The following is a 19,083-nucleotide window of genomic DNA, read 5'->3' as shown; positions in this document are numbered from 1 at the left end:
GGTCATCTTTGGTTACTTTTTGGAATGTTAAACATCCCTCTTCAGAAAGCCTCATTGTAAAACTAACTGTATTTACGCTTTTCAAAAAGTGGAACCCTTTCCAGATTAGACTTCATTTTGATGCCTTTCTTTTGTTACATTTTTGTGGGTTATTGTCCATCTAAAGTATATAATGCTAGGTATGTTACTCATTTTTCTACGAAGGCTTTTTTGGCTTGTGCTCATACCAGACTATCTAGTGAATTTCAGCATTAGTCGGGAGACCATTTTGCTTAATTCTCTTTTCTTTCCTGTTAACCTTGAACACAGAGCTAATGAGTTAGTAAGAGATGCATAATATTGAAAGAAAGTGGCTCTGCAATTCTCTGCCAGTATATATCTGATTCATGTGCTTTTTCAGGGCAATAAATACTTCAAACAAGGAAAATATGATGAAGCAATTGAATGCTACACCAAAGGCATGGATGCTGATCCGTATAATCCTGTGTTGCCAACAAACAGAGCATCAGCATACTTTAGGTTGAAAAAGTAAGGGATTCCGTAATGTGTCTGACTATTTTATATGTGTGTGGAGACTGATTTTTTAAAAAAAATCTTTTGTACGTCCAGGCAATTACATAATATTCAGCAATAAAAAGGCATGAGTTATTAAGTCGTGAAAAGTCATGGAGGAAACTTAGATGCATATTTCTTCTCTCTCTCTCTCTTCTTAGTGTTACTGACTTTTTATTCTCATAACTAAGCCTAGTAAAACAAACATACAGTCATCTGCTGTCATTATAATTTCTTGAACAAAAGGCTATTTGGCAGTATTAAGGACATAATCTTAGAACAGTCTTTTAAATGAAATAATTTGGCTTTACAAGATTTTACTATATGGTCTGTCTTTTCGCAGTTTTCATCATAAAGTGGTAAAAACTTGTCCCAAATTCTGGCACTTGCATGCAGACTAGCATTTGGGAATCATACATCATAAAAAGATAACTTTCTTCTTTCCTTGAAAATGGAGATGGGCTCTTCGTTTTTTTTTTTTTTCCCTCCAAATTTTTATTTAAATTCCAGTTAGTTAACATACAGTGGAATATTAGTTTCAGTGTAGAATTTAGTGATTCATTGCTTACATGCAACACTCAGTGCTCGTCACAAGTGCCCTCCTTAATACCCAGCACCTACTTAACCCATCCCCCCACCTTCCTCTCCTCCAGTAACCCTCAATTTGTGTCTGTAGTTAAGAGTCTGCTTCTTGATTTGTCTTTCTTTTTTTTCCTCCATGTTCATTTGTTTCTTAAATTCCGCATATGAGTGAAATCCTATGGTATTTGTCCTTCTCTGACTGATTTTGTTTAGCATAATATACTCTAGCTCCACCCACATCATTGCAGATGACAAGATTTCATTCTTTTTGATGACTGAGTAATATTCTGTGTGTGTGTGTGTGTGTGTGTGTCTGTGTGTGTGTGTGCGCGCGTGCGCGCGTGCACTCATCTTCTTTACCCATTTATCAGTGATGGACTTTTGGGCTCTTCCCGTAATTTGGCTATTGTTGATGCTGCTGCTATAAACATTGGGGGGGAACGTACCTTTTCCAATCAGTATTTCTGTGTCCTTAGGTAAATACCTAGTAGTGCAATTGCTGGATCGTAGGGTAGTTCTATTTTTAACTTTTTGAGGAACCTCCATACTGTTTTCCAGAGTGCCTGCCCCAGTTTACATTCCCACCAGCAGAGTAAGAGGTTCCCTTTTCTGCCCATCCTCACCAACAACTGTTATTTCCTGTGTTGTTAATGTTAGCTCTTCTGACAGGTATGAGGTGGTATCTCATTGTAGTTTTGGTTTGTATTTCTCTGATGATGAGTGATATGAGCATCTTTTCATGTGTCTATTGGCCATTTGTATGTCTTCTTTGGAGAAATGTCTACTCATGTCTTCTGCCCTTTTCTTAACTGGATTATTTGTTTTTTTGGTGTTGAGTTTGATAAGTTCTTTATAGATTTTGGATACTAACCCTTTATCAGATATGTCATTTGCAAATATCTTCTCCCATTCTGTGGGTTGCCTTTTAATTCTGTAGATGGTTTCCTTCGCTGTGCAGAAGCTTTTTGTTTTGATGAAGTCCCTATAGTTTATTTTTGCTTTTGTTTCCCTTGCGTTTGGAGATGTATCTAGTAAGAAGTTGCTACAGCCAGTGCCAGAGAGGTTACTGTGTGTGTTCTTCTCTAGGAATTTGATGGTTTCCTGTCTCACATTTAGGTCTTTCATCCATTTTGACTTTATTTTTGTGTATGGTGTAAGAAAGTGATCCAGTTTTCATTTTTTGCATGTTACTGTCCAGTTTTCCCAGCACCATTTGTTGAAGAGACTGTTTTTTTCCATTGTCTATTCTTTTCTGCTTTGTAAAAGATTAATTGACCATAGAATTGTGAATCCATTTCTGAGTTTTCTGTTCTGTTGCATTGATCTGTCTGTTTTTATACCAGTACCATCCTGTCTTGATGACTAGCTTTGACATATAGCCTGAAGTCTGGAATTATGATGCCTCCAGCTTTGCTTTTCTTTTTCAAGATTGCCTTGGCTGTTCGGGGTCTTTTGTGGGTCCATACAGATTTTAGGATTGTTCGTTTTAGCTCTGTGAAAAATGGTGATGGTATTTTGATTATTTTGATGGCATTAAATGTGTGAATTGCTTTGGGTGGTATAGACATTTAACAGTATTTGTTTTTCCAATCCATGAGCATGGAATGTTTTTCCATTTCTTTGTGTGCTCTTCCATTTCTTTTGTAAGTGTTCTGCACTTTTCGGAGTACTGATCTTTCACCTCTTTGGTTAGGTTTATTGCTAGGTGCCTTAATGGGTTTTGGTGCAAATAATTCCTTGATTTCTCTTTCTGCTGCCGCATTATTGGTGTATAGAAATACAACAGTATTCCGTACGTTGATTTTGTATCCTGTGACTACTGAATTGCAATTTTTGTGGAATCTTTTAGGTTTTCTATATAGAGTATCATGTCGTCTGCAGAAGTGAACATTTGACTTCTTCCCTGTTGATTCGGATGCCTTTTATTTCTTTTTGTTGTCTGGTTGTTGAGGCTAGGACTTCCAGTGCTATGTTAATAACGGGTGAGAGTGAATATCCCTGTCTTGGTCCTGACTGTAGAGGAAAAACTCTTAGTTTTTCCTCATTGAGGGTGATATTTGCTGTGGGTTTTTTATGTATGGTCTTTGTGATGTTGAGGTATATTCCCTCTATTCCTACTTTGTCAAGGGATTTTATCATGAATGGATGTTGTACTTTGTCAAATGTTTTTTCTGCATCTATTGAGAGGATCATATGGTTCTTATCCTTTCTTCTATTAATGTGGTGTATCACGTCGATTGATTTGCAAATATCGAATCACCCTTGCAGCCCAGGAATAAATCCCACTCGATTATGGTGAGTGATCCTTTAGTGTACTGTTAGATTTGATTTGCTAGTATTTTGTTGAGAATTTTTGCATCCATGGTCTTCAGAGTTACTGGCCTGTGGTTCTCTTTTTTGGTGGACTCTTTGGTTTTGGAATCAGGATAATGCTGGCTTCACAGAATGAATTTGGAAGTTTTCCTTTCATTTCTGTTTTTTGGAACAGTTTGAGAAGAATAGGTATTAACTTTTCTTTAACTGTTCGGTAAAATTTCCCTGTGAAGACATCCAGCCCTGGACTTTTGTTTGTTGGAAGATTTTTGATTACTGATTCAATTTCTTTCCTGGTTATCAGTCTGTTCAAGTTTTTTGTTTCTTCCTGTTTCAGTTTTGGTAGTTTATATGTTTCTGGGGAATTATCCACTTCTTCCAGGTTGTCCAGTTTGTTGGCATGTAATTTTTCATAATATGCTCTTTTATTTTTATTTTATTTTATTTTATTTTTTTTAAAGATTTTATTTATTTATTCGACAGAGATAGAGACAGCCAGCGAGAGAGGGAACACAAGCAGGGGGAGTGGGAGAGGAAGAAGCAGGCTCACAGCGGAGGAGCCTGATGTGGGGCTCGATCCCAGAACGCCGGGACCACGCCCTGAGCCGAAGGCAGACGCTTAACCGCTGTGCCACCCAGGCGCCCCAATAATATGCTCTTTTAATTGTTCGTGTTTCTGTGGTCTTGGTTGTAAATGTCTCCTCTCTCATTTGTGATTTTATTTATTTGGGTCCTTTCTCTTTTCTTTTTGATAAGTCTGGCTAGGGGTTTATCAATTTTATTAATTCTTTCAAAGAACCAGCTCCTCGTTTCATTGATCTGTTTTTTGTTTGTTTGTTTCTATATCATTTATTCCTGCTCTAATCTTTATTATTTCCCTTGTTCTGCTGTCTTTAAGTTTTGTTTGTTGTTCTTTTTCTAGCTCCTTTCTAGGTGTAAGGTTAGCTTGTGTGTTTGAGATTTTTCTTGCTTTTTAAGGTCTGTCTGCATTGCTATATACTTTCCTCTTAGGACTGCTTTTGCTGTATCACAAAAGTTTTGGACCGTCATATTTTCATTTTTATTTGTTTTCGTGTATTCTCTTATTTCTTCTGTGATTTCCTGGTTGATCCATTCATTCGTCAGTAGGATGTTGTTTATAACCTGCATGTATTTGTGCTCCTTCCAAATGTTTTCTTGTGGTTGACTTCAAGTTTCGTAGGGTTGTGGTCAGAAAATATGCATGGTATGATCTCAGTCTTTTTGTACTTGTTGAGGCCTGATATGTGACCTAGTATGTAATCTGTTCTGGAGAATGTTCCATGTGAATTTGAAAAGAACGTGTATTCTGCTTTAGGATCAGATGTTCTGTGTATATCTGTTAAGTCCATCTGGTCCATGTGTCACTCAAAGCCATTGTTTCCTTGTTGATTTTCTGCTTAGATGATCTGTCCATTGCTGTAAGTAGGATGTTAAATTCCCCTACTCTTATTGTATTATTATCAATGAGTTCCTTTATGTTATTAATTATTTTATATATTTGGGTGCTCCCGTGTTGGGGGCATAAATATTTACAATTGTTAGATCTTCGTGTTGGATAGTTCACTTTATTATGATATAGTGCCCTTCATCTCTTGTTACAGTGTTTGGTGTAAAATCTAGTTTGTCTGATGTAAGTATGGCTACTCCAGCTTTCTTCTGACTTCCATTTGCATGAAAAATGTTTCTCCACCCCTCACTTTCAATCTGCAGGTATCTTTAGGTCTAAAATGAGTCTCTTGTAAGCAGCATAGAGATGGGTCTTGTTTTCTTTTTAATCCATTCTGGTACCTTGTGTCTTTTGATTGGAGCATTTAATCCATTTACATTCAGAGTAATTAGTGATAGATATGAATTTAGTGTCATTTTATGATTCTGTTGTTGTTTCTGGAGATTTTCTAGTGTTTGTCACTTTTGGTCTTTCTTTCCCACTCAGAGTCCCCTTTAGTATTTCTTCCAGGGCTGCTTTAGTGGTCATGAACTCCTTGAGTTTTTGTTTGTCTAGGAAACTCTTTGTTTCTCCTATTCTGAATGACAGCCTTGCTGGATAGAATATTCTTGGCTGCATATATTTCCCATTCAGCACATTGAATATATCATGCCACGCCTTTCTGGCTTGCAAAGTTTCTGTGGAGGGATCTCTAGCTAGCCTTATGGGTCTTTTCTTATAAGTTAGGGACTTCTTTTGTCTTGCTGCTTTTAGGATTTTTTCTTTCTCACTGTGTTTTGCAAATTTAACTACAATGTATGTCTTGGTGTTGGCCCGTTTCTGTTGATTCTGATAGGAGTTCTCTGTGCCTCCTGGATTCAGATGTCTTTCCTTCCCCAGATTAGGGAAGTTTTCAGTGATTATTTACTCAAATAATTATCTTCTGCCTCCTTTTCTTTATCTGGGACTCCTGTGATACGAATGTTATTATGTGTGATGGAGTCACCGACTTCCCTAAGTCTATTCTCATGATCCCTAATTCTTCTTTCTCTCTTTGGTTCAGCTTCATTATTTTCCATTATTCTATCTTCTGTATCACTTATTTGTTCCTCTGCCTCTTCCATCTTTGGGGTCATTACATCCAGTCTGTTTCGAATCTCAGCTATTGCATTTTTCATTCTGATTGTTTTTTAACTCTTTTATCTCTGTGGTAAGGGTCTCCCTGACGTCTTCTATACTTTTCTCAAGCCCAGGGAGTATCCTCGATTTTTGCTTTTTATTCTCCATCAGATGTATTACTTATATCTGTTTTGATTAGCTCTCTGGCCATGACCTTTTCTCGTTCTCTTTTGGGATGAATTCCTCTGTGTTGGCATTTTGTCTCTGTCTTCTGTGTATTAGAAAAGCCTGTTATGTTTCTTGCTCCTGAGAGTAGTGGCTTTATGGAGAAGAGGTCATATAGTGTCCAGGGTGTGGCACTCAGAGAGTGTCTGGTGTGTGCGACGTGCACTTTGCTTCTGTGCTTTGGCTCCTCTATCCCAGTTCAGTCATCTGCAGAGGTTCTCCTTGCCTGCTGTGGACAGAGTTTGAACCTTGGCCAGAGTGTGGCAAGTGTTTAGTAGGTGTGCTCTGGTCTGCTTGTTCCATGAAACCTGATGCTACTATCCCACCAGAACTGAAGCCCTGCAGAACTCTCTGCTCAGTAGACACGGTGCGTGGGGGGGTTTCTGCTGGTCTTCTGGGGAAGGGGCCTGCTGTGCTGGAACTTAGGCACGCTTGCCTGAGAAGAGCAGTACCAGTGGAGCACAGGGGGCCGGGACTTGGTGTAAGCAGGTTAGGCAGCCAGTATTGGTGCTGTACTGTTTACTGAAGTTGGTTTATGCTAAGGGCAGGGAGTGGGGAATGGCTCCTTTGTCCCCGGAGAGGGGTCTCCATACTTGCTGCTCTCAGGGAAGCACTCCCAGAAGAGCAAGCAGTTTCTCAGGGGGTTTTCGGGCCGCTGTTTTCACACTGTCTGTCTCCAGGTTGCTTGCCTGCCTGGAGCAGTGCAGTACACTTTGGGTTCTGTCCCAGCCAAGCCTGCTGACTTTTAAAACTCCAAACTTCAGGGACGTGCTGTGGCAAGGGCCTGCACTGGTCTCCTGGGGAAGGGGCTTGCTGTGCTGGGACGAATGCAGGTCTGACCCAGAAGGGTAGTTAGTGCAGGGGTGTGGGATTTGGAGCTAAGCCGGCTAAACAGCCAGTGTCCGGGTTAGCTGCCCTCAGCAGGTGTCTCTCCAGCTCTGCTGAGGGGCGGGGCGGGGGGGGAATTGGTGCCTGCTGGCTCTTTTGTCCCTTGAGAGGCATCTCTGCAAATGCCACCTCTCAGATGTGCTCCCAGAAGAGTGAACAGTCTCTCCCCGTGTGCCATAGGCAAACCTCAGATCACACCTTCTGCTCCCAGGTAGTTTGCCTGCCTTCTCTCCAGGAGCGGGGCGGCGCCCTCAGGGCTCTATCCCAGCCAAGCCCGACCTCTAAAACTGCAGTCTCTGAGCCCCGCTGGCTGCAAAAATTCACCAAATCAGCTCCTCTCATTTTCCAAGCCAGTGGCTTTGGGATCGTGCTCTCTTTGTGCATATCCCCGAGCATTCTACTCTCTCTCACCTTTCTCCTGGATCAGGGCTCCCTCCCCTCCACAGCACCTGAGATCCGTTTCTCCCCCAAACCACATCTCGGCACCTGCTACCTTCCTCACTGTGGCCCCTTCTCTCCCTCTAGTTGTGCAGTTCCGTCAGTCCTCAGGTTGATTTCTTGAGTATTCAGAATGATTTGATATTTATCTAGCTGAGTTGGAAGGACGAAGCAAGCCTAGGGTGGTCCTACTACACTGCCATCTTAGCTCCCCCTTAGAGGCGTATTTCTACGTGAGAGAAGCTAATCTGAAAAATCTATATACTGTATGATTTCATGATTTCAACTGTATGGCATTCTGGAGAAGGCAAAACGACGGAGACAGTGAAAAGATGAATGGTTGTCAGGGGTTGGGGGTGGTGGAGGAATGAATAGGCCGAACACAGAAGCTTTTTAGGGCCGTGAAAGTACTCTGTAATAATGTAATGATAGATACATGCCATTTAATACTTTTTCAGACACATAGAATGTACAACACCGAGAATAAACTGTAATGTAAACCATGGACTTTGGATGATAACGATGTGCCAGTATGGGTTCATCCCTTGTCCAAATGTACGGCTCTGATGTGGGATATTGATAATGGTAACCATGCACGTGTGGAGGCAGGGAGTGTACGGCTGACAAATAGCCGTACCTTCCCGTCAGCACTGCTATGAGCCTAAAACTGCTGTAGAAAATTTGTCTTAATAAAAAGATTTGAAAAAAAAATCTTTTCATGATAAATTGTGAAAGATTAAACACAGACTACATTTCTGTAAATTCTTACAGCTCCCTTCTTTTTGAGTTATTTTATTCAGACCATTTTAAATGGTTTCAGATGCTCGGACCATGCTCCTGTAGTCCACGTTACCAAGATATTCCTCCAATAAAAATTTGAGTAATGATGTTTTTTACCTAATTTACAAAAGGAAGGAAAGGTAGCTAGGTAAACAATTTTAGAAATTAATTTCCTTATTTTGAAAAATCATGTATCTACTCCTTACCCTCTTTCACCTAGAGACCTTTCATTATAGTAAACTTAAAATATGTTCTTATCTTTGTTTATCTTCAAGTCATACTCTCCCTTTAAATACGTACTTAATGTTGAAGAATATGAATGTGTTATGGTCTTATAAGTAGAGAATGGGCTTACCATAAGAATTTAAAAAAAGACAAATACCATCAAGATATTTCTTGAATGTTAAAATTTTTAACTGTTAAATTATTATTTGGGGGGTGTCTGGGTGGCTCAGATGATTAAGTGTCTGCCTTTGGCTCAGGTCATGATCCCAGGGTGCTGGGATTGAGCCCCACATCGGGCTCCCTGCTCTGCGGGGAGCCTACTTCTCCCTCTTCCTCTGCCTGCAGCTCCCCCTGCTTGTGCTCTCTCTCTGTCAAATAAATAAATAAAATCTTTATAAAAAAACTTATTTGGAAATACAAATTATATGGGTGTCTGAGTTTTTAATATTTAATTGACATACTTGAGTCTTTGAAACTTATTAATATCCTGAGAAATTACAGTATTTACATTTCATAATATATAATTTAGTATGTGCAAGTTATAGAAAATAATTTTAAATAAACCCACATGCACCCATCACCCAACTTAGGAACTAGAACATTATTATTTTTGAAGCTACGTTGATACTCCTTTCCATATCCTGACCCTTGCTTCTCTCCCAGTTAACCACTGTTTCAAGTTGCATATTTATCATTCTTTTGGTTTAAAAAAATTCATTGTATATGTATATATTTCTATGTAGTGTATTGTATGACTGCTTGTTTTTAAGCTTTAAGAGTGTATCATACTGAATGTAGTTTTCTGTGGCTTGCCTCTTCCTCTGAATATTATATTGCTAAGATTTGTTCATGTTTTGCATATAGCTGTAGATCTTTCATTTCATTATTATATATAATTACTTTTTAGGAATGTGCTTTTCTGTATCCATTCTCTTCCTTCCTCCCAGGGACTCCCACCCTTCTTTTCTTCCTTATTTAAAGCAGTGATACTGTCAACATTTTTGTATGTTTCTTGGAGTTGGGTCACAGGATGTATATGTGTTCGACTTTACATGGTGATGACAATTGTACAAGTAGTACAAAGGTGGTCGTATAAGTTTATATTCCCATTAGGAGCATGTAAGAATGCTTGCTCCATTATCCACCAACACTGGTGAATTGGGCTTTTTAATTGTTTTCAATTTAGCGGATGTAAAATGATAATTCATTGTGGTCTTAATTTGCATTTCCACAGTTGCTAATGAGGTTGAACACCATCCTATATATTTATTCACCACTTGTATTTTTTTTCCCCCCCTGTGAAATGCCTGCCTTGTCTGGCCATTTTTCTGTTAAGCAGTTTTTCTGTTGATTTTTAAAAATTCTTTATTCTGGATACTAATCCTTCAGTGTTTATTTATAATTATTTTTCCCAATTTGCAGATTTGCTTTTTTTCTTTCTCTGTGAAGTCTCAGTGAACAGAAATTCTTAATTTTAATATATTTCAATTTATTGATTTTTTTTATAGGTTAGCACTTCTAAAAATATGATTTGTTAAAAAAAATAGTTTCCTTCCCTGAGCTCATAATAGTCTTCTATATTTTCTTCCAAAAGTTTTTACATTTTACTTTTCACGTTTAAGTCTTTATATATGCTGAAGGTAGAATTCCAGTTTCATATCTTTTCATATGAATATTTCCATCATTTCAGTCTTTTTTTTTTGTTCTTTAGAGAGAGAGAGTGAGCGAGCACAAGCCAGGGGAGTGGCAGGCACGGGGAAGCAGGCTTCCTGCTGAGCCAGGAGCCCGGTGTGGGGCTCAATCCCAGGACCTTAGGATCACAACCCACACCAAAGGCAGCCGCTTAATTGACTGAGCCACCCAGGCACCCCTCAATCATTTCAGTCTTATTTATTGAATATCCATGCTTTTCCCATGGATCCGCAATGCCACCATCGTTCTATGTCAAGTTTGCACTGACTCTTTTTTATCACTCTCTTCTCCAGTTGATCTGTTGCTTATCCCTCTGCCCATTCCATACTATCTTTAAGTCTTGATATTTGGCATTGGGCATGTTTTCTTACCTTATTTTTCAGGAATGTCTTGGGTATTCTTGGACTTTTGCTTTATCAATGTAAATATTGGAATCATCTTGTCAAATTCCTTGAAAAATTATGTTGGGGTTTTGATTGTAATTGCTTTGGAATTAGAGCTCAGTTTGAAGAGAATTATATTCTGTTTTTGTGACTTATAGATCATGAATGTGCTGTATGTCTACTTAAGTCTTTAATGTTTTTGAAGACAGTCTTCAAATTTTCTGCGTATGGGTCTTTAAATATCTTCTGTTAGGTTTATTTCTGTTTTTTTGTTGCTTACCTCTAGCAAAGCAGCCACCTTGCAGACTTTCATTATTTCTAACAGTGTCTCTAGATTGTTTTATTTAGGTAGACCATCATATCACCTGAGAATGTTAGTTTTTTTTCCTTCCTTTCCAGTCTTTTTGCCTGTTTTTCTTCCTTATGAAACTGCATTAGTCAGGACCTCTAGTACAATAATGAAAAAAGCAGTGATAATGGGTATTCTTGTTCCTTGCTTTAAAGGGAATGTTGCTTACGTCTCACCATCACAAATTAATGCTTTTCAGTAGCCTTAAGTAAATAAATGAAGGTGGGAAACACACCTTTAATTGGGAACTAAATTCCCTTCTTGGGGATTTCAGAAACAAATTTGGACGTTTGGTTTAACAAATGAATTTTATTAACCTTAGTATTTTTAAATTGCAGATTTGCTGTTGCTGAGTCTGATTGTAACTTAGCAATTGCCTTGAATAGAAGATATACAAAGGCTTATGCAAGACGAGGTGCTGCTCGATTTGCTTTGCAAAAATTAGAGGATGCCAAAAAAGGTATTAATATTTTCCAGGTCTTTATTATCTAAAAAGATTCTTTAACAGTTTAATTTAACAGATGCTATACAAAGAATACTAGACAGTCACAGTTCTTACCTTCGGAGAGCTTTCTGCATTTGAATAAAGCTCATTTTTACTATTTAAAAGTATCTTGATACTTTGAGAAAGAATACATTATCGGCCACCAGTTAGACCTTGGTTCAGATTCTCATCCCACCGTGTATTAGCTGTGTGACCAAAGGGAAGGTTATGGATGGATCTCCTATGATTTTCAGTTTCTTATCTGTAAAATAAGGATTAAAACATTTTGTCGGATAATTTGAGGCAGAAGCACTGCACGTAAAGTTCTTAACATGTTTTTCTTTATTTGTAAATTCTAAGCCTTTTATTATCCCATAATACAGGTTTTTGTACTACAAATTACAAAAATCTGAATAAAGTTGATAATCTGGTAGGATTCTGCTGCTGCTTGGTTTTATGATGTACAACTTAGTGATAGCAAGAATCCTTCCTGGGGCTGGTGGAAGAAGGTGATTTGTCATGGGATTCTGTCAGGGTTTTGTTTGTCCTGGGGGAGAATGGAGAAAGTCCAGTAGGCTGCCGTTGGCTAGTATTTCTTACTCCTCTTAATTTTGCTGCAAGATACTTGCCTGTTTGTCACATGTAGCAAATGATTATTGTTTTATAAAGATTTGTTTAGTATCCTGTCTTTCAAATATTGATCTTCTCATTTACCTAGATTATGAAAAAGTATTAGAACTGGAACCAAATAACTTTGAAGCAATGAATGAACTCAGGAAAATTAATCAGGTAAATCATAGTTACTTAAATTAAGTGTATTACTTACCTTTATTTGATGAAGTAAAGGTTTTGGCATAGTCTTTGTACTGTAGATTATTTAATATAGACTTTTTCTAATTTTAGTTGTTTGTACTGTATAGTTTTACTAAACAGATTTGCAGGCTAGAGGAAGTAGAACGAATGGTATTTAAAGATCCTTTGGAGTCATCATCTTAAAAAGTTGTCTGAGGGGCACCCAGCCACTTAGTCTGTGGAGCATGTGACTCCTGATCTCGGGGTTGTGAGTTCGAGCCCCACGTTGGGTGGAGAGATTACTTACAATAAAATCTTAAAAAAAAAGTCATCTGAGGTCTGTGCTACTGCTTTATTTTTTCCCAGATGATAGAGTTATTTCTCTTTATCCCACTAATTTTTCTTTTTCGGCTTGTGCTTTGATTTCTGTACTAAACTTTTGCATATTCTTTGATTTTGTAATTTTTAAGTCGCTCCATCCTTATACTTTATATTTTAGCAAAAACGATACTAATTTTTTAGCAGTGAGAAAATGGTTACTACCTAGCTATAAAATTTGCTGTCAGATGACACTGTACAGTTACATATTCCTTTCAGTTTGCTGTTGAATCAGTTACAATTATTGTGCCATCTGTTGAAACTTCGAGAAAAAAATGACAGTGTTTGGGGAAAATCTGCTTTTAAATATTGCCATTACTTATTGCACATAATCTGCTGATAAATTTATCAACTTGTTTGTAATTGTGAATTATATTGTATGTTTTTGTATTTTGTCTGAGGTGAAATAATGACTGAATATTAAATTGAGAAATTTGGTGATGTGGTCTTAATTATCTGTTTATTTTTGAAAATAGTTACTTGAATGGTGCCTGGCCTGTGTAGAAATTCAATAAATATTTCTTGATAAATAAATGAACAACTACCATTAGGGGATATGACTTACTCTAATTGAAATAAGATGTATATTAAATTCACTGTTTTGTTTTTTAATTTGAATTAGACTTTGAATTAGAGTAAAAGCTATTTCAATATTAATTTGAAATGTGACAGAAATTCAAATACATTTGAGTAATTTAATATTTTAAAGTCAAATATATATATGCATCTTGCATTACTTGTTTCATTTTAGCTGACTGTTGTGTCTCCTAGGCTTTACCATCCAAAGAAAACTCATATCCAAAGGAAGCTGATACAATGATTAAATCAACTGAAGGAGAGAAAAAACAAATTGAAGAGCAACAGAATAAGCAGCAGGCCATTTCAGAGAAAGATCTGGTAATCCAGAGGGATTTCAACGTATATATGTTTTGTTGAGTTTACTCTTCGTTTCTTGTGTATCTGTTTCTGTCTTCTCTAATATTAAAATTCTTCAGTAGGGACTGAAAATTATACTGAAAAACCCCTGGAGGGTTACTAATTCAAAATTTGAATAACTGATGACTTAATACATAATTTAAAAAATAATACAGTTTAGGGAGCAAATTACTTTTGAGGATTTTAACGCATTTACGTATAGATGGTTATAAATTTAACATAGAAATGAGTTACAATTCATTCTTATATAGAATTTTTTTTTCGTTAATTCACACCGGACTGCTTTCTGATCAAAATTCCTTTAGAAACCCTGAGTTGAGATTTAGTTTAACATACTTGTAGCTTTTCTTGGAAAAATACTTATGGAACGATAAATATTTATGTAATGGTATTGATTGTGATAAACCTGACTGATTATAAATAAATGTTATAGTGAAATCCGGTATATACATTCCAGTATGGTTTAATTTATCCTATGTTTAAGCATGGTAGTGTTACCAAAGAATGAGCTGTACAATTCTGGTACTCTTTTACAAAAATTATTTGAGTTAATGAAATTCTATTGTACAGCTTCCAGTACGGCTAAAGAGTATAATATTTGGGCCTATATTTATTAAAGTGTGTTTTTAGATTTAAGCTTTTTGTAGTATTTAATTAGGAGAATAATGGTTAATGGAGCAAAGTGGTATAGTAGTATACATTTTTTTCTTTTTCGTACTGAAAAGAGAATAATGCCATTGCAAAAAACAACCTAAACTAACAGATTCTAGAACATGTATCGAGGACTAGATTTTTAACATTAAAATATACTTTAAGTACTGATACAATATTGATGAGGATTCTTGTAGTGTTTACTTACGATTTGAATTCAGCTAGTTTTTTGCATATTTTTTCATTCTTCTTTATACTTCTCTCCAAAATGATAGGGGAATGGATTTTTCAAAGAGGGGAAATACGAAAGAGCAATTGAGTGCTATACTCGGGGCATAGCAGCAGATGGCACTAATGCCCTTCTTCCAGCTAACAGAGCAATGGCCTATCTGAAGATTCAGAAGTAAGTATTGGTTATATTTGATGCTTTTCAGGATGAACATGAAATTTACCATGAATTGGCACATTAGAGAAGTAATAAATTAAAATATAATTTATTTACTCTTGAGCATTAAATTTAAATGAGAGAGAAACTGAGTGTGTATCAGTACATATTCAGTAAATGTTTGCTCTTGTTATTATTTTCCCACTTGTAATAATGTGGCATTACACAGTTTAACATTTCTTTAATTGTTTTATGCATGTTATTCTGAATTAGTGATTTAAAGATTATTTTTAACCTCAGAGCCTTTTGGGCACATTCTTATCTGGCAGTGTTTTACATATGCATATCCATACATAACAAAAGAGAATTGCTGCCATTGAGATCAGCTGACTGATGATATATCCAGCTAAAACTTGGTCCTCTGATACTAACAGCTGTTTCTGGATGCACTCAGGGGTTCCAAGTTGAACAATCAGTAGGATAATGTCTGTTGGCACAAACTGTGTCTCACAGTTCTTTATATCTTTTGTAATCATATTTTATGCACTAGTGACAGAATTTAAGAAAAAACCCTGTGAATACTTAAAATAGGGATTCTGAACTTTTTTTGGTGCCATGGACCCATTTGGCTGCATAGGGAACCTTTCTCAGAATAATATTTTCAAATGCATAATTATACATTTGAGACTACAAAGGCAGCCAATTATATTGAAATATAGTTTTTTAAAATACTACAATTTGTGATATAGTGGTATATATACTTTTTTATTGACACAACAAAACGAGAAACTATGTTTAAAATACAAGCAGATTTAAAGCTAAATTTGTTTTGAAGGCATAATATGAAAATTTAAATTTGGGTTGATCTGTGACATCTTCTTCCACATACTGATGAACTAATAAGTGTGGATAGGAAATAAAAAAGTAACACAGATGATTATGTTACCAGTATGGTGGCGTATGACTTTGCTCTTTGGTATCTGAATGACTACTAGGGGCAGTTAATTGCCTGATAGTTGGTGTCCAGGAGCATTTATAGACCGGGACGCTGTCATCCCATACAAACAGATAGCAGGTTTAATTACTATGGTAATTCGGAAATGGTGGTGAACATAGATAATACTTTGAGATATCTGCAACAGTTATAATGTGATATGAAAATATCTATGCTATTTATCGGGGCGAAGACATAGCTACTGCTTTTGCTACTACAGTTATAATGGAAAGAAAGGCCAAATCCCATTTAAGAGTTAGAATAAGGATGTAATATTTTTCCCATCCAACTTTTCAGATCTCTCAAAGGACCTCAGGTTAGGAGCTCGTGTCATAGAAGTAACTTTTGTTAGTATATTTATTCTCATTTAAACTAACAGACTCAATTAGAGATACATTATTTTGGTTACAGTAAGTGAGATGAAAAACAGGTTGAGTGTCCCGGTACAGGTTTAACTTTTCCACAGTGGAAAAGTTAATGTAACTTCTGGAAAGGGCAAGTGGTCCATATTATGGTGTTACACAGGGTACAGTGGTAGAGATAAGGCTGGAGATTCAGGCAGGCCCTTGACTTTGTGCTCTTTGGAGTTTTTTACCCTGAAAACCTGGGGGTTGGGGTGGGGACGGGGGTGGGGTATGGCTGTGTCTGGAATGAGAGAATGATACAATCAGCAAAGTAAAAAATATATTCGTGGGGCGTGGGCACACACTTTTTCTCAGACACGGACATGTTCGTTCTTTCGTTGCAAAGTGAATTAAAGAAATAAAAGATGTTTAAATTCATTAGAAATTTTGATTTTGTCCTTATGAGGTCTTGTTTCGGGGATAGGATGGCATTTTAGGTTTTGGGGAGAATGTAACCACGGGAGATTCTCTTTTTTTGGAATTTTTTATTATGAAACTTTTATAGCTTTCATGAAAGTAATATAATAAACCCCATGTACCAAATCATCTAGTTTTAACAAGCCATACCTTTGTCATTATATTTAGTTAGCTTTTTTCCCCTCTGAATTATTATAAAGCAAATCAGAGACATTATGACATCTGGTCTCTAAAGGATCTTTTGTACATAACTGTAATACTGTTATCATGCTAGATAATTTCACAGTAATTGATTAAGGTCATTTCGACATACAGAAGGGTCTTCAGGTTTTTTTTTTTGTTTTGTTTTTTAAGCTCTCCTTAACTTTCTGTGTTTTAGAGCACTACCCAGTCTGACTGAATTGATGGCTGGCTGCATGGTTGAGTAGAATTTATGAGAAGTGTTAGGTGATATGCCGTCACACATATAACAAGCCCTAAGTTTTGCGTAGGTTGGTTTTCCTTAGGTAATGTATACCTTAGGAGATCCTTAGGTGGGTAAATATTAAGTTTTGTTAGAAAATTAATGCCAATTTTAATTATCAATGTGGTACCTGTGTGTATTGAGTGTTGGAGTGGAGATGGGCTGCCAGCCAGTGGTATTCTTTTGTCTGCTCGGCTTGTATTTTTACCATCATTTCTTAACTTTCTTCCACCATACTCTTTCCAGACTTTCCTTTAACCTCGTATCTCTTCTCTCCTTCCTAGATGTTTCCTAAATTTGGTGAGAGTGAACAATTAAAAAAAAAAAAAAAGTCTTCCGCTCGAAGACAGACTTGGGAGTTTTTAATTAAAATAATATGCCTGCATTTTACGTTAGAAACTCAGTTTATGTGAAGTTTTTCTGTAAGCTGCATTTTCTAGTTGTTAATTTTGTTGCATTAAATAGATACGAAGAAGCCGAAAAAGACTGCACACAAGCTATTTTATTAGATGGCTCATACTCTAAAGCTTTTGCCAGAAGAGGAACGGCAAGAACATTTTTGGGAAAGTTAAATGAGGCCAAACAAGGTACGACTATTTTCTATAACAACTATCACTCAGACTCCCAAGTTACAGAAGCAGAGATTTTTTTTTTTTTTTTTAAAGATTTTATTTATTTATTTGACAGAGATAGAGACAGCCAGCGAGAGAGGGAACACAAGCAGGGGGAGTGGGAGAGGAAGAAACAGGCTCATAGTGGAGGAGCCTGATGTGGGGCTCGATCCCACAACGCCGGGATCACGCCCTGAGCCGAAGGCAGACGCTCAACCGCTGTGCCACCCAGGCGCCCCAGAAGCAGAGATTTTTGTAGCTTTTCCATTGTGCAAGGATACAGAACTTACAGAAGTAAATTTTCTTTCACAGTTCAGATCGTGAATTGTTTGCAGATTTGAAGGATTGCAGCTTCACAGTAGACCAGATTACCTTTTACTTTAATAGTGGACAGTCTGATCTGGCTAATTGCCAATCAAAGTTAATGAATAATTTGAATTATAGGTGAGAAGGAAAAAGGCAAAAAAGTAAAAGAAGGGGAAGCAGCCGTTAAGGGTTAGAGGATAACATGAGATCTGCAGTGATGCTTCTTTTTATTCTTGGTACTAGTTATTTTATTTTTCCAGGATCTGTCTTTTAAGTATTCATTCAGTCCTTTTGAAGAACCAACTTGGTTTTATTGTGTGTGCTTTCTGTTTCATTTATTTCTGCTCTTTCTTTCCTTCAATTTTGTTGAGGTTTATTTTATTTTAAAGACTTTATTTATTTGAGAGAGAGAGAGAGCGCATGAGCCAGGGGGAGGGCAGAGGGAGAGGGAGAAGCAGACTCCCCACTGAGCAGGGAGCTGACGCGGGGCTCGATCCCAGGACCCTGGGATCATGACTTGAGCCGAAGGCAGACACTCAACCGACTGAGCCACCCAGGCACCCCTGTTTTGTTTAGGTTTAATTTGCTGTTTTTCTAATATCTTGACATCAATACTTAGATAATTGATTTTCAGCCTTCCTTCTTTTCTGATATGTGCAATTAAATCTGACAGTTTCTCTAAGGCTGGCTTCAGCTGTAGCTCATGCATTTAAAAAATGGTAGTAAAATATACGTAACATAAAACTTACCATCTTAACTGTTTTTAAGTGTGCGATTCAGTGGTGTTAAGTACATTCATACTGTTGTGCAACCATCACCACCAAGCATCTTCAGAACTGTTTCATCATCCAATCCTGATAATCTACCCATTAATAAGAACTCCCTAGCCCCTGGTAACCATCATTCTACTTTCTGTTTCTATGAATTTGACTCTTCTAGGTACCCCATATAAGTAGAATCGTGCAGTATTTGTCCTTTTGTGTCTGGCTCCTTTAACTTAGCATAATGTTTTCAAGGATTAAGGCCGAATAATATTCCATAATATGGAATTCTCTTAGATTCTTACATTTGGTGAGTAACCCTGTCATTTTTTAATAGTGTGAGCTTTAGTAAATTAGGTGACCTCTAGGCCTCAGTTGTATCATCTGGATAGTGGGGTTCTGATGAACGTGACACGAGAATTCACGGAAAGTAACTAGAAGAGCACTCGGTCAGTGTTTAGCTCTTACTATCCTCACCTATTTCCTAGCGTCCTGAGTAAAACTTCTA

General features: G+C 37.1%; 1 protein-coding gene across 1 annotated transcript in view; it reads left to right on the top strand.

Moving 5' to 3' along the window:
- RPAP3 (RNA polymerase II associated protein 3) overlaps positions 1 to 19,083 on the top strand; it is a 39,829-nt gene that overhangs the window by 7,935 nt on the left and 12,811 nt on the right. The window contains exons 5-10 of the mRNA XM_008704494.2: positions 401 to 528; positions 11,332 to 11,453; positions 12,196 to 12,266; positions 13,419 to 13,544; positions 14,510 to 14,637; positions 17,363 to 17,484. Coding sequence (XP_008702716.1) covers positions 401 to 528; positions 11,332 to 11,453; positions 12,196 to 12,266; positions 13,419 to 13,544; positions 14,510 to 14,637; positions 17,363 to 17,484 — 697 coding nt within the window. The remainder of the gene's footprint in view (positions 1 to 400; positions 529 to 11,331; positions 11,454 to 12,195; positions 12,267 to 13,418; positions 13,545 to 14,509; positions 14,638 to 17,362; positions 17,485 to 19,083) is intronic.

This window comes from Ursus maritimus, unplaced genomic scaffold, assembly GCF_017311325.1.
Source record: "Ursus maritimus isolate PB19 unplaced genomic scaffold, ASM1731132v1 scaffold_26, whole genome shotgun sequence".
NCBI classification, from domain to species: Eukaryota; Metazoa; Chordata; class Mammalia; order Carnivora; family Ursidae; genus Ursus; species Ursus maritimus.
This window is presented reverse-complemented; position numbering and strand designations above follow the sequence as displayed.